This window comes from Vombatus ursinus, unplaced genomic scaffold (assembly GCF_900497805.2).
Source record: "Vombatus ursinus unplaced genomic scaffold, bare-nosed wombat genome assembly UNPS02014786.1, whole genome shotgun sequence".
Classification (NCBI taxonomy): domain Eukaryota; kingdom Metazoa; phylum Chordata; class Mammalia; order Diprotodontia; family Vombatidae; genus Vombatus; species Vombatus ursinus.
Genome location: NW_020954564.1, coordinates 44,863,068 through 44,879,541, shown reverse-complemented (window position 1 = coordinate 44,879,541; position 16,474 = coordinate 44,863,068). Strand labels below are relative to the sequence as shown.

The 16,474-nt window shown below is 37.7% G+C and overlaps 1 protein-coding gene across 4 annotated transcripts in view; it reads right to left on the bottom strand.

The window, feature by feature from the left end:
* Positions 1-16,474, bottom strand: part of LOC114047178 (rab GTPase-activating protein 1) — a 218,109-nt gene that overhangs the window by 39,993 nt on the left and 161,642 nt on the right. For 3 of the 4 annotated variants that reach the window (XM_027867975.1, XM_027867977.1, XM_027867976.1), the window contains exon 14: positions 7,374-7,487. In XM_027867975.1, coding sequence (XP_027723776.1) covers positions 7,374-7,487 — 114 coding nt within the window. Of the gene's footprint in view, positions 1-7,373; positions 7,488-7,789; positions 7,868-16,474 lie in introns of those variants that run through there. The other variant, XM_027867978.1, reaches the window with a different exon arrangement.

Genomic DNA, 16,474 nt, shown 5'->3' with positions numbered 1-16,474 from the left:
ATCCTTGACCTATTCCTGCCCTGCTCACTGAGAGCTGATGAGCATCAAACACCACACCAGAGATAGAGAAGCTCAGTAAAGCTGATTTAGTTTTCTTACTATGAGGGGCAGGAGGGGCACAGTCATATCCAACTCCCACAGTAATACATTTTTTGATGAGAGTGATTTTTCTGAAAATATCATATTTATAGGGTTTTTTTGATGAGAGTGATTTTTCTGAAAATATCATTTTTATAGGTTTGACTGGCTGTTATTCTTTCCTTACCCATCTTCTCAGATCCTTCTCTTCTAAAGTATATAGACACCCAGCATTTCTCAGGATTTAGTTTTTGGCTTTTTGGGCCTTTTCAGGGCTCCATAAAAAAATTTTTTTTTGAGTTTTCATGTCAGCTCTTGTAAAAAGGGATTTCATATAGATTTGAGATGTTTTTTTCCCTGTTTAATAAATCTATTTCTTTTTTAAAATTAATTTATTTGTAGTTTTCAACATTTGCTTCCATAAGCTTTTGAATTTTAAATTTAAAGCTCTCCCTCCCTGCCTTCCTCCCCAAGATGGTGTGTAATCTGATACAGGCTCATTACATATACATTCCTATGAAACATATTTCCACCTTAGTCATATTTTAAAGAAAATTAGAACCAATAGGAGGAACCACAAGAAAGAAGAAACACAACAAAACAGAAGAAAAAAAAGAACAAATAGTATGCTTTGATCTGCATTCAGACTTCTTTTTCTGGATATGAATGGCATTTTCCTTCATGAGACTTTTGGAAATATCTTAGATTCTTGTGTTGCTGAGAAGCATAAATTCATTTCTAGGGAAGCTCCCCTGGATCCCTTCCTTCTTATTTTTCCACTTACGCTTACCAGGATCCTTCCAATTCCAATAAAGCAATCTGGGATGAATATGTCTGAATATGTTTTAGAACTCCCAGAATAAGATTCATTGTTTGATGAGAGTGCTAATAAAAAATTAGTTTTAGGGGCAGCTAGGTGGCACAGTAGATAGAGCACCGGCCCTGGAGTCAGGAGGACCTGAGTTCAAATCTGACCTCATACAATTGACACTAGCTGTGTGACCCCAGGCAAGTCACTTAACCCCAACTGTCTTACCAAAAATAAATAAATAAATAAAATAATATTAGTTTTAAGAAAAACTCAATTGGGTTTGAAAGTTTAACATGTGATTAAATTGCATACAAGCTTTTTTCTATTACATCATAATTGTACTTCCAGAGGTTGGGACCAAAATTTTCACAATCTGGTTACATAAATTTAGGAGTTATGTATTAAATACTAGTACTGAATTGCTCAAAAATCAAATATCTGCCTCCTGATTTGGTGCTTTGTGGTTTAGAAGCACTTTTCTCGCACTCAGCTGCCAACTCCTACCTGAGGTTTTTCCTGATCACCCAGTGTTGGCACTCTTTCCTCCGTGAAAAGACTCAAATTTTACTCCACATTTATTTACTTGTGTCCATAATGTATTTCCCCTGTAAAACGTGAACTCCCTGTACATAGGGCCTGTTTCATTTTTGTCTCTGTATTCCTAGCTAGCACTCTGTGACTGACACACAGTGGGTGCTTAATAAATGTGGAGTGAATTGAATTTGTTTCCGTTTACCACGTATGAAGCCACTTGTTATGTGCTAGATGCTGAGTATTCAAACGTGAAAAATGGCAACAATCCTTGGCTTCAAGGTACTTACAATGCAACAGGAGAGATTAGACACTGAGTGTTTCACTCTAAATCCAGTATTTTTTCCCCATATCAGTAGCCTTACTGATCAATCTGATGAGGTACAACAGGAGAAATTGTGTCTGTATGCTAACAAATGACAGTATAGATTAATGTGACACTCTAATGTTTTTGTTTCTTGTTTGGTGAATTCTTAATAATCCTTTTTCTGGAAAAGTGGCCAGAGAATTGATAACTGTAACAGTATAAGATAGAGGAAAGAGAAGACTGGCTGATTAGAAAAGAAGAATATGATAGAAATGACAATCTTAAGCATCTGATGAAGAGATTAAAAGTAAAAAAAACTCTAGTTTGATCACCTGTAACAAAACAATTTGTATCATACAATTCAACATTTAAGAGAACCTTGATAAATTTTTTTGCTATTTGTGGAAATCCATTCTCTTCCTTCAAAGTTCACACTAGAAGTCATCTTCTCCATGAAGTCTTCCTTGACTAGAAAGTATCTCTCCCTTTTCACCTTTCCCACCGTACTTTGCATGGACATCTGTGTGCTTATCAGTCAGTCAGTAAATAAGCATTTATTAACTGCATACTGTGTGCCAGGCACCGTGCTAAGTGTTGAAGTTTACAAAGAATGGTAAAAAACAGTCTTTGCTCTCAAGGAATTCAGAGTAATGGACAAGACAAAGCATACAAACTACGTACAAACAAGGCATATATGCAAGATAAATATGAAATAAGCAACAGAGAGAACGCACTAGAATTAAGGGGGATCAGGAAAGGCATCCTGTAGAAGGTGAAATTTTAGCTGAGATTTGAAAGAAGCCAAGAGCTAGATGAGGAGGGAGAACATTTCAGACAGGAGGGACAGCCAGAGAAAATGCCTGGAGTCAGGAGACAGGAATGTTTTGTTTGAAGAACAAGAGACCAGTGTCACTGATAACTGCAAAGTACATGGGGGTGGGCAGGTTAGGAACAGCTGTGTAGAAGATTTTACATTTGATCCTGTAGGTGACAAGGAACCACTGGAGTTTATTAAGTAGAGGAATGACATGCCTTTAGGATGACCTATGCTTCAGGAAGATCATGTTTTGACAGCTCAGTGGAGGATGGACTGGAGTAGGGAAAGACTTGCAGCAGGCAGACCAAGAGCAGGCTATCACAGAGTCCAAGCATGAGGTGATGAAGGCCTGTATCAAGGTGGTGGCAATGTCAGAGGAGGAGAGAGGTTACAAGGGCAAGATTGACATGATTTGGCAACAGACTGAATATGGGGGGAGGGATGAGAGAGTGAGAAGGTGAGGACAACAAGTAGGTACACCTCGATTGTGAGCCTTGGTGCTTGGGGCGATAGTGGTACCCTTAAGAGTAATAGGGAAATAAGGAAGAGGGGAAGATTTAGGAGGAAAGATGAGGTCAGTTTTAATCATGTCGAGTTTAAGATGTCTATAGAACATCTGATTTGAGATGTCCAATAGACAAACAAGTTACACAAGATTGAAGATCAGGAGAAGTTAGGGCTAGATAAGTAGATATGAGAATCATTAGCAGAAAGATGATAATTGAATCCATGTGAACTGATAAGGTCAGAGAGTGAAACAGAAGAGGAGAAGAGAAAAGGGTCCAGGATAAAGCTCAGAGGGACACCCATGGTTTGTTGTTGTTCAGTTGTTTTCAGTTGTGTCTGACTCTTCATGGCCCCATTTGGGGTTTTCTTGGCAAAGATAGTGGAGTGGTTTACCATTTCCTTCTCCAGCTCATTTTACAGATGAGGAAATTGAGGCAAACTGGGTTAAGTAACTTGCCTGGGGTGACACAGCTAGTAAATGTCTAAGGCCAGATATGAACTCAGGAGGATGTCTTCCTGATTCCAAGCCCAGTGGTCTATCCACTGTGTCACTTAGTTTGCCCTAACACCGATGGTTAGTGGGTGTGAATTAGATCAAGAACCAGCAAAGGAGACTGAGAAAGAGTGGTCAAGGAGGAAGAAAGAGAACTAGGAGAGGATAGTGTCACAAAATCTAGAGAGAAGAAAATATTACAAGAGGTTGACTGACAGTGTTAAAGGCTGCAGAAAGGTCAAAAAGAATGGGAACTGAGATACTATAAGCAAAATGAGACAGCAAGGAACAATTTACCTGTCAGACCTACAGAGAATAGAAGAATTTATGACCAAACAAGAAATAGAGGACATTATGAAATGCAAAATGGATAATTTTGATTACATTAAATTGAAAGTTTTTGCACAAAGAAAGCCAATGCAATCAAGATTAGAAGGGAAGCAGAAATCTGGGAAAGAATTTTTACAACCAATGTCTCTGATAAAGGTCTCATTTCTAAAATATATAGAGAACTGAGTCAACTTTATAAGAATACAAGTCATTCCCCAATTGATAAATGGTCAAAGGATATGAACAGGCAGTTTTCAGAAGAAGAAATTAAAGCTATCTACAGTCATATGAAAAAATGCTCTAAATCACTATTGATTAGAGAAATGCAAATCAAAACAACTCAGAGGTACCACATCACACCTATCAGACTGGCTAACATGACAAAACAGGAAAATGATAAATGTTGGAGAAGATGTGGGAATATTGGAACACTAATGCATTGTTGGTAGAGTTGTGAACTGATCCAACCATTCTGGAGACCAATTTGGAACTATGCCTAAAGGGCTATAAAAATGTGCATACCTTTTGACCCAGCAATACCACTTCTAGGCCTGTATCCCAAAGAGACCATAAAAAAGGGAAAAGGACCCACATGTACAAGGATCTAAGACAACTCCAAAAGATTCATGATGGAAAATGATATCCACATCCGGAAAAAGAACTATAGAGTCTGAAAGCTGATAGAAGCCTATTATTTGCCTTTTTTGTTTTGTTTGTTCTTTTCCTTGGTTCCTCCCATTGGTTCTAATCCTTCTTTACTAACTGACAGCTCAGCGGAGGATGGACTGGAGTAGGGAAAGACTTGTAACAGGCAGACCAAGAGCGGGCTATTGCATAGTCCAGGCATGAGATGATGAATGTGACTAATGTGAAGATAGGTTTAATATGAACGTATATGTAGAGCCTATATCAAATTGCATGCTGTCTTGGGGTAGGGGGAGGGGAGGAAAGGGGAGAAAATTTGGAGCTTAAAATCTTATGGAAGTGAATGTTGAAAACTAAAAATAAACAAATTAAAAAAAATGAAAACTGAGATAAGGTCACTAGATTTAGCATTTAACAGAGCATTAGTAATTTTGGAAATAGCAATTTTAATTGAATGATGAGATCAGAAGTCAGACTGTTGAGAATTAAGGGGAAAGTGAGAAGAGAAAAAGTGGAGGTATTTTTGTAGATGGCCTCCTAAAGTAGTTTAGCCACAAAAAGGAGGAGAAATATATGATAATAGCTAATGGAGATGGATAGGTCAAGTGTGGGGTTTTGGGGGAAGGAAGAGACAAGGGCATGTTTGTAAACAGAGAAGCAATCAGCAGACAGGGAGACTGAGTGAAGATAAGTGGGAAAGTGAGGATGATAAAGGGGACAATGTGCTAGAGAATGACATTAACGGTACATAGAGAGGGGTTGGCCTTGGCAAGGAGAAGGGCTAACTCTTCATGAGAAACAGGGGTAAAAGAGGAAAGGGTGGCAGAAGGCATCTAAGTAATGTGAGATGAAAATGAGAGGATAATAATAATAAATACTACTAATAATAACTAACATTTATATAGTGCTTCCTACGTGCCAGGCACTGAGCAAAGCACTTTACAATTATTATTTCATTTGATCCTCACAACCACCCTGGGAGGTAGGTGCTATTATTTCATTCATTTTACAGATGAGCAAAATGAGAGAAACTGAGGCAAATATAGGTTTTGTATATATGGATTTGTAGGCTTGGCAATCTATCCACTGTACCACTTGGCTTCCCTAACCAAAGTGCAATATTCCTATTTTTCCTGGCTGCTCCAGAGTGCCTAGCACATAGAAAATGCCTAGTAATGGCTTGCTAACTAAATGAAGAAAAGAATAAAAAAGCATCAAAACACGACTCTCTCTGGTTGTGAGAATGATGAAAACCTGTGTTCTGTTCCCACCCTTACATGGTGCAGGAAATGGATTCAAATGTAAAGTAAAGAGTATAAAACTCATTGTAAACAAAAGGGGGTAATGTGCCCAAAACTATTTTAAAAATTGTTGTAATTTAATACACTATTATCCCATTTCACTGCTTTTGACATTTTATAGAAATAAACATTTAATGCTATTTGTAATTTGCATTTGTACTTATTTATTTACATTTTGTAAATATCTATCTATTTGTCTTCCCTATTAGACTGTAAGTTATTTGAGTGCAGGGGCTGTTTTTACTCTTCTTTGTATCTCTAGCACTTAGCACAAAGCCTGGCAAAGCTTAATAAATTGTTTTTGATTAATTTACCACATCTTGGGTAAAGGTGCTAAATTAACAAACCTAGAGAGACAATAATCATTTCAAAGGAGTTCATAAGCTGTCAATAAAATGAAGCTTCTGAGATATAAAAGATTTCTTAAGAATTCATCATCTACTGGAAAAAGCTCTGGATATTGATTGAGAGAGGGCTTTGAATATCCACTATGCTATTTAGTAGCTGTCTTACCTTGGGCAATGAATGAATAATAAAGTATTTATTTAGTGTTTACCAGGGGCTAGCTAGCACTGTGCTAAGTTCAGGGGATACAAATACAAAAGCAAAGACAGTTCTTGTTCTCAAGAAGCTGACATTCTGGGGCAGCTAGGTGGCGCAGTGGATAGAGTGCCGGCCCTGAAGTCAGGAGGACCTGAGTCCAAATCCAGCCTCAGACCAAACACTTGACACTTACTAGCTGTGTGACCCTGGGCAACTCACTTAACCCCAACTGCCTAAGCAAAAAAAAAAAAAAAAAAAAAAAAAAGAAGCTGACATTCTAATAGGGGAAGACAATACGAATAAGGAGTGGTGGCCAGAGAAGGGCATTTTGGATTAGAAAATTACATGGATGGCAGGTGGAACCACAGACTGACCACTGACCGATATATCTTTTCTAGTAACAGTGGCAGTATGGACTTGATTATGATTTCAGAACTGTTAGTGAGGAGGGAGGGCAACAGCAAGATGGCTGTCAAGAAGGCCAGGAATGAAGTGAAGCCTGGCAGCTGCTACCCTAGAGTGTACCATGTGAGGCACTCAGCAACCACACCTTCATTTTGTCACTTTACCTTGCTGAGCCTCAGTTTCCTCATCTGAAGACGTACTGGACTTGATGATCCCTAAGATCTCTTTCTACTTTAAATTTTTTGAAATTCAGGAAGATTTCTAAATGTAGATATGGAACAGGGAACGACTTGAATTCTGAAATGCTCTAGTCAGACAAGGTATTTAGATCACAGAGGAAAAAAAATGACAATTTGCTCGTAATGTTTTGTATTTTAAAAGTAGTTTAAACAGGTATTCCTCTTGTCTTTACTTCCATTGCTACCTAAAGATTCATGATTAAAATAAAGAACTATTTCCAAAGAGTTGGCTCCCTATTACTGAGATCCTCTACCACAATTTGTAGCCGTGATTTCTCAAAATTTAATATGAAACTGAGGTCCCAATTTGGAAGTACCTAAACCCACTAAAAATTGAAAAACAAACAAACAAAAATACCTGTTTACCTTGCATATTTTATATAAGGAATCTTGGCCATCTCCTCCTGTGTCCTTAAAGTAGTCATGAGCCGGGAATGTACGGTTAATATCCCTAGTGATAGCACTGTCCTGGGGAGATTCCTGTGGAAATACAAAACAGAAAAAGTTTTCATTATTAAGCAATCAAATGGTATGGCTTGCAAATTGCTAATTTGTGGGCCCTTTCTGAGGTTGCTTCATTGAACTGTTTTTCCATCAGTATGTGTACTCCCACCACAATCCCTCTACAACTTGGTAGATGGAGAGATGCAGTTCCTGAAAAATTTATCAACCTATGATCCTCTTGGTTTGAGAATGCCCAAATGCAGCTAGGCTGGTCCTTGGATTATCCATCACTGGGGCCTTTACGGCTTTCCATCTTAGTAAGAGTACTTAGAGCTTACACTCTATTGGCATAGAGTTCCAGGTCTCATCTGCATCAGCATGAAGCACTGGAGTTCTTTAAGTGAAGGACTTTGACAAACGGTTTACGGCCAGTGTCCTGTCTGAGAATTCTAGAATCAGCAGAAGTTGTGATAGACCAACCCTTTCACGAAAATAGCATTAACGCCTGTGCTGCCCAATACTGTGCCATGTCCCATATCCCCACAGCAAGGAAGTGCTGTTTCTAAAAAAGAGAAGAACTGATGACCTTTTGGTTTTCATGAGGGAAAAGGAGCTTTCCAAAACAAATTTCCCATAGGAATTAACCTAACCTAATGTCTCAAGGGAAGAGGTGAACAGTCAGCATATTCATGTCAGAAAAGGTTTGTTCTCCCTTACTGCCTGCAGTTGCCAAGATCAGTGGAGTGGGGGTGGAGAGGCTGGGCAATTGGATCCATGGTGATTTAAGTGACCCCCTGGCACAAGGCCCATTATACCAAGGCTTGTACATGGGAAGGTTGACTCTTGAGTGTCCTAAAGGCAAACATGGTAAAAAATGAAGATCTGCTCACAGATAGCAATCTGCTCACTGTGGAAACTGAAGTGCTGAATGCCAGAGGGACTCAGCCCAAACAGGATACGGGAAAAGATTAAGATGAAATTTTTCTGTTTTGGCCAAAGGAGTCAAACTCCTGAGAGCGTTAGCTATCCCCACTCTAGTTTTAAATGAAATGTAACAAATGTCAGTATCCATCCCTCCATAAGATTTATTGGGCATCTTGGTAGCGTTAACATTTGTTCCTTTATGCAGTATGTATACATATATATATGTGTATATGTATATATGTATATGTATGTATGTATCTAATCATGTCAAGTGCCTGCTGAAGCTCAGAAATGTGGCGTTTTACTTTATCATTTCATTGCTTTGCAATCTCTCTGAAAAGACCACAAAATTTATCTTCCCTTATGACTTCATCCTGTACTCAAAATGCACCCCAAAATCCTGTTCCAACATGAAGTGACTTGACATTAGTCTTAACTTATTCATCTATAAAATGCAGATAACACTAGGAATATTTGCCTCATACTGTTACGAGGAAAATGACTTGTAAACTTTAAAGGGTTAAGGTAGGGCGACACTTTCCACTGGCTTTGCTAGGAATGTTCTTGTAGGCTCAGAAATAATTTACAGGTGGGTTAGTGTAAAACACTATGGGATTTCATGTGATTTCCTTTCAGTATAATCTAAAATGGTGAATGTGAAGGGAAGGCAAGCTAAGAAAAATCTGTAGAAGTGGTAATTTTTCTGTGTTTATTTTCAAGGTTATTCTGAATATCTTACAAACGCTTTCTTTGTATATGACTCCTGGTATCACTGTGGTAATTTATACATTTTTAGAAGCAGGAGGGTGAAGAGAGAAGAGCATGATATAGCAAAACAAACACTAGACTTAGAGGCAAAAGACCTGGCTTTGAGCTCTGGATTTTTTTAGTTACTAGTTTATGATCTTGGACAAGTTATTTAACCAATAATGGTTTCAGTCTCCTTATCTGTAAAGTGGGAATAATACCAATTTAACACAATGATACAAAATGGCCCTAAAAGAAAAGGAAGAAAAAGGTCTTCAGAAGTGTACTTATTTAAGACTGTTAGCTATTTAAAAAGCATAAAAAATATTAATATTATGGGTGACATACTTTATTCAGCCAGGGCATAAGCAAAGAAACAGAATAAATCAATTTTAACTAACTTTCACTGACACACAGGGAAATGAGACAAGAACAAAGAGATGAGAGAAAATATGATACTTAACAGGCTACTCTTCCTCTAAGAAATTTAACATCTTTGATTCTTTCATTTACCATATGACCAAGAAGTAAAAGAGCCCCCCAAATTCCTTACTGTAATTCTTCATGTATTCAGCATGCTGCTGAATAGCACTTTATACTCCTTGTAGTCATTCATCATATTCTGAAATGAATTTTATTTATGTCCTACCTCCATTATATTGTTCTCTTTTTAAGGGTAGGGATTGCATCTTATTTATCTCTGTATTGCCTTGAGTTTCTAAGTCCTGAACTTATGAGCTGTTGAATGAAGGAACATTTATTAAGCTCTTCCTATGCACAAGGCACAGTGCTAGGTACTATGCAAATAAGGACAAAAAAATGACAATTTCTGACTTCAAGAGTCATTCTATCTAAGTGCAAAGGCATAGCCAAACAAGGAGGCATGAGAGACCGAGGAAGGAGGGATCACTTGGTGATGTAGGTTCACATAAATCTTTATATAGGAGAGTAGCGCTTCAAGCTGAATTTCAAAGGAAGGAAAGGATTTTTAACCAGCACTGAGATTTTTGCAAATGTACAAAGTGGGAGAAAGAGCAGAATAAGATCAGGAAACAACAAAGTAGTACAGTCTGGCTGGAATAACTTTCCTAGGTCAAGGGTACCACCATCTTTCTGGTACGGTGGATTTGTAACTTCAGAGTCATCTTCAAGTCTTCATTCTGTCTCACACTACATACCCAGTCAGTTGTCAAATTCAGTCAAGTCAACTTCTGTATCTTTCCATCTGTTCCCTTCTCCCTCCTCACACAACCACCACCCTAGTTTTGTTCCTTTTTACCTTCTGCATCACCCCCACCTCTTAAGGTCAGCTCAAGTGCCACTTTCTACATCTTTCCTGACTGCCTTCCCTCTTGGCCCCCACTGGCCACTACTGCTTCCTTCCCTCAATGACAATTACTTTTATTATTTACTTATTAGTGCACATATTTCCTCAGATGGGACATGAGTGCCTTGTCAGTTTTACCTCTGGTAGGGTCTAGCACAAGGCCTGGAATACTACAGGTGCTTAACAAAAGATTGTTTAAAACTAGGTTGTATAAATGTGGGAAATATAAATAAGCCTGTAATCTCCTTTGGGTCAAGTATTGTCTTTTCAATTGGGTTTCAGTTATGCCATTTAGGAAATACTGGGATTCTCCAAAGTCCCTTTCACCTCTAACATTCCAAGTTATAATATATTCTTTCTACATAGGCCCTGCCCACACGGAACTTATAGTCTAAGAGTATCAGTAATAATATTTCAACCATCAGTGAAGTTAAAGATTAAACTTGTTAAGTGTCCACATAGGAAGGGCAACCGAAATCACCAATTGAAGCAACAAGGCTATACTCCTTTCATATTGTTTAGATAATTCCTAGTGAGTTATTTTCACTGTGCCCTGTTCCTGATGTCTCTTTAGTGTGCGTGACCAAAAGAACAGAGAGGCTCACTTGTTTCCTGGTGCTGTACTTCACATCTGTTAAGGCTGCCGGTAAACAGTTTGTGCAGGGAAAAATCCAAGGAAATGATAATGTTAGGCCATGTTTTTTCTTCCCCTAATCCTGGCTTTGAAAGATGCTGGGTTAGTACAAACCCCTGCAACCCCACATTGTGTAACCTTTTTTTCTTGTGGACTATTTTTATCCCTTGCTGTGAGAATTGGCCTGCTGGGTAACTTCTCAGCATTAGCAGGGCACTGGGAACAGGAGGAAACCCTTTTGAATACACACCCTTCCATAAACTCAGGCTGAAAAACAGAAAGCTAAGAATGGCAGGAAGAAAAAGGAAGTAAGACTCAAAGAAAAGGCAGTGGAGGAATGCCATGAGAAATAAACCAGTCTTGGAAAGAATGGTGCTCCTAGCACAGCCTGTGGCTAAAATGACAAAGATACCTTTTCTTACGATTCCTATATATACATGCATTCAATGTGATCATGTAATAATTAAAACAAAATCAAATTACATTGAAGTACACATATCACAGTTTTAAAACACCAAGATGGTTTTGTTTCTTTGTTCCATTTTACTCTCTAAAAAAAGATACATCTTGCCCCAGATGATTTTACAGTCTAGTTTTTGAAAAACCCCAAAATACAGTGAAACAAAACCAGAACATTAAAATAAAGAAAAAGAATGGAATAATATTTAAAAAAGGTGCCATGATAAGTAGACAATGGGTGGCAACTAGGAACTTCTGAAGTGAAATATTTTTTCAAGAGAGACAACAAACATTGTATTAAGTGGACAGAGTGCTGGATTAGAATCCAAAGATCTGGATTCTAGTTCCAGCTCTTCTTACTACCTGTGTGATTTGCATAAATCACTACCCCTCTTTGTGCTTTAGTTTTCTCATTTGAAACATTAGTGTTTTTCTCTAAGGTTTCTTATAGATTTGATGTACTAACATTCTATCCTAAAGTCCCCTGCAGCTCTGCCATTTATTCTAGCTGAATCCTTTTTACCTATGTTCCTAAGTTTCTTCCAGCTTTGAAATTTCACATTCTGCTAAGTTCTATTAAAAGATCTATTTCAGCTCTGCTATACTGTGGCTTACCCTACTGCTGTGAATAGTGTTATAAATACAATAAGTAAAAAAATATGTAGTTCCTAGTGCATAAAGAGCTTAAAATTATAGTTTCTATGGCAGGTTACAGTTTATAAAGTGCTTTCCTTATGACATCTCTTAAGTTCAGGGATGAGTTGGATGAAATGTTTGCTTAGGTGCCTTCTGACACTGTGATTCTGCGAGATAGGCAATGTAAATGCTATGATCCCTGGTCAAAGAAAACTGAGTTAATGTTAAGCAAGTTTGATTGAGTTGACTGATGCCATAAGACAAGTAGCAGAGCTGAGATTCAAGTAGAAGATTCTACCCACTGTCTCATTCAAGAGCCTACTTCATTTCTTTTCGAGAAATGAGTACGACATTGAATTTGCTTTAAACATAATTAGAAATTTTAAAGGTAGGTGGTATATAGTGGATAGAGTGAGTCCTGGACTTATATTTAGGAAGATCTGAATTATTTTTAACTCAGTTTTCTTTTCTTTTTTTTTTTAATCCCTTGGTACAGAATCATAAAATCTCAGACTCAGAAAAGACCTCAGAGATGGCCTATCACAACCCACATTTAAGCAAGAATCCTCTCAACAGCACATAGGACATGAGTGTCTGGATTCCATATGTAGAATTTCCTGAGACTGCTCTGGGTCCCTGGTTTAAATGGTATATGTTATTCCATGGCCACCTCCTCCCCTCTGCACACAAACATATACTGAGAATAAATTCTTTGGCTCTGGCCGTGAATGTCTTCTTCAGACAATACGTCCATTTCTGTTACTGGTGGGTCAACAAAGTAAAAGCTCTCTGGATCCACCCTTGCCTGACTAAAGGTTCAGTGATCCATGGATGCTCACTGGCACACCTGGCTCCTATCTTATTTAAGTTAAATTTTATTTTTCTCAATCAGCAAAAATCTGCCTTCTCTCCCTCCCCTTCCTCACAATTGAGAATGAAAAAAAAAAAAACCTGTTACAAATATATACAGTCAAGCAAAACAAACTCCAAATTGACCATGTCCAAAAATAAAATTCTCATCCTGTACTCTATGACTTTTACTCTTCTATCAGGAGGTAATAATAGTCCGCTAGAATTATCTTTATGCTAATCAGAGTTCCTAAGACTTTCAAAATTGTTTGTCTTTACTATATTGTTGTATACACTGTTCTCTTGGTTCTGCCCATTTCACAATGCATCCTTTCATAGACGTCGTCCCAGGTTTCTCTGAAACCATCCTCCTTCATCATTTCTTATAACACAGTAGTTTTCCATCACATCTAATTCTTTGACACTGCAAAAAGAGCTATTAAAAATATTTTTATATGTCCTCCAAGTCTATCTTACTTAAGACAAATATCTTAATCTACTATTATCTCTCTAATTACCCCTTGTCTCCCTTTCCTCATGAAATGGTCTTCCCTTTTCTGAATAGCTCAGATGTGAGATTCAAGTGTTAGCCACTCCCTCCATTCCTTCTCCTCATTGTACAGACTTCTACTTGAGCACTCTGATTATGTAAGATAATTTTCTCTAGCACTGTCTTTCCCACTCCCCAGAGTATCTCTCTTTTCCCCTCTCTTTCCATTCTTTTTTTAAGATCATCAAGATATAACAGAACCACTCCCAGGACTTTTCTCTAATTAGATTCCCTCTTTGACCCCTAATGATGATAGATGTTTAGTGGGGACAATTATCAATTTCCCATATTAAAATGTAAGTAGTTTATCCTTTTTGAGTTCTTGATCATTGTTCATTTTGTGTTTACCTTTTTCTGTTTCTCTTAACTCCTAGGTCTGAAGTTCAAAGTTTCTGTGATGCTCTAAAGTTCTTTCATCAAGAGTGCCTGGAAGTTCTCTGTTTCATTAAAAATCAATTTTTCTCCTGTAGGATTATTTTCAGTTTTGCTAGGTAAGTTATTCTGGTAGTAAAACAGTCTCTTTTGCCTTCTGGAATATCGTATTCCAAGCATTCTACTCCTTTACTGTGGTGCTGCTAAATCACAGGTGAGGGATCCTGACTGTGGCCCCTCAGTACTTAACTTTTTCTTGGCTGTTGCAGCATTTTTTCTTTGAGTGGGAAGCTCTGGATTTTGGCTGTAACATTCTTGGGAGCTTTCATTTGGGAGTTTCAGGAGGTGATTGGTGGATTCCTCCTTTTTTAACTTTGCCCTTTGATTCTAAGAGATCTGGGCAGTTTTTTTATTTCTTAAAATACGAGGTTTAGGTGCTTTTACTTGATTATGGCTTTCTGATAGCCTTGCAATTTTTTAAAATTTTTTTAAATTTTTAGGCAGTTGGGTTAAGTGACTTGCCCAGTGCCACACAGACTGCAATTTTTTTAAATTAAAATTTTAAAAAGTATTTTTATTTCATTAAATATTTCCCAGTTACATATAAAACTTTTAATAATCATTTTTTAAAATTTTGAGTTCCAAATTTTTTCCCTTCTATCACGTCTTCCCCCTTCTTGATAAGGCAAGCAATTTGATATCAACAATACATGTGAAGTCATCCAAAACACATTTCCATATTAGCCATGTGGCAAAAAAATAATAAAAAAGAAAACAAGAAAAAAAAAGTAGAAAAATATGCTTCAATCTGCAATTAGAATTCATCAGCTCTCATGGGTCCTTTGGAATTGTCTTGGATCACTGTCCTGATCAAGAATAGCTAAGTCTTTCACATTGATCACTGTTACAATGTTGCTGTCACTGTGTACAATGTTCTCCTGGTTCTGCTCACTTCACTTTGCATGAGTTCATATAGGTCTTCTCAGGTTTTTCTGAGAACTACTCACCATTTCACATAGCACAATAGTGTTCCATTCTAATCATATACCACAGCTATTCCCCAATTGAGGAGCATCCCCTCAGTTTCCAATTCTTTGCCACTATAAAAAGAGCTGCTATCAATATTTTTGTATAAATAAGTCTTTTTCTCTTTTCTTTGATTTCTTTGGGATACAGACCTAGTAATGGTACTGCTGGGTCAGAGGGTATGCACAGCTTTATTTGCTCTTTGGGTGTAGTTCCAAATTCTTTTCTAGAATGATTAGTCCATTGATTCTTAAATTATCTCTCCTCTGTTTTTCAGGTCAGTTGTTTTTGCTATGAGTTATTTTTTAAAAAGTTATTTGACTTTGTTTTAATATTTATTATTATCACATAGAGTCATTAGCTTCTATATGATCCATATTAAATTTTCAGGGAGTTTGTTATTTAGGTAAAGTTTTGTACCTCTTGTGCTGAACTGATAATTCCTTTTCCAATTCTTTTATCTACAATTCTCACTTCTTAATCAAATTTTTTACTCTAACATTCTCATTTAATTTATAAAACCTTGCACAACTATTTTTAAAAACTTGTTTCATCTCTTCTGGAAATTTTAACTGAATTTGTGTCCATGCTTTGTCTTTCTCTGAGGCTTTGCTTGGAGATGTTTTGGAGTCATCTTCTGAATTTGTGTCTTGAGCACCCCATCACCATAAGAGCTTTTAATGGTGATATTCTTTTTCATTTGTTCATTTTTCCAGCCTACTTCCGGACTTTGGGTTTTATGTTAGGGCCTGGATATGTGCACTTATGGAGGCAGTGTCTGGACTGATCCTTTGGTCTGGCATTCCTATACTGGCTATTTCTCTGTAGCCTTCAGAATGGACTGGAACTGAGATCTAGCTCTGCTTCTGGAGTCAAAGCCACACAGTTATTGCTTGCTTCTGAACTTTCTCCTTGCTTGGTACAAACACTAGAGCATTCAACTGCTCTGCCTCCTAGAATGTCCCTGCTTGGCACAAATCCCCTCCTTATTTTGCCCTTGATGTCTGACCAAGCACTGGGTCAGAGCTACTACTTGGTACACGTTCCTGTACCTTACACACATTAAAGCCCCTCTGTGCTGTATCTGGGTCCTATTCTTACTCTTCCCTGCACTGGGATCCTTGCTCCTAGCCAGACTGCCACCAGTATCTGCAGACCTCTATCTGTCTCATTATGACAACCTGAGCTGGAAAAATTACTTATAGTGTTGTGACTTTTTTTTTTTTTTTGGCTTTCATGATGAAGATTTGGTCTCATGTTTTCAAAATCTTTTTGAAGGAACTGGATTGGTAAGGAGGGGGAATTCGATGTACTTCTTTCTTCTGTTTGGTTATTTTGGCTCAGCCTTCATGTCTTAATGGATGACCTGAATTTGAATCTTGATTAGGAAGGGGTGACGTGGTCACAACTGTACCTTTGGAAGATCAATTTGCCAAATGACCTTCATAACCTATCCCTAAACCTCATTCTATTCTTACTGTACATTATTTTCCAGTACA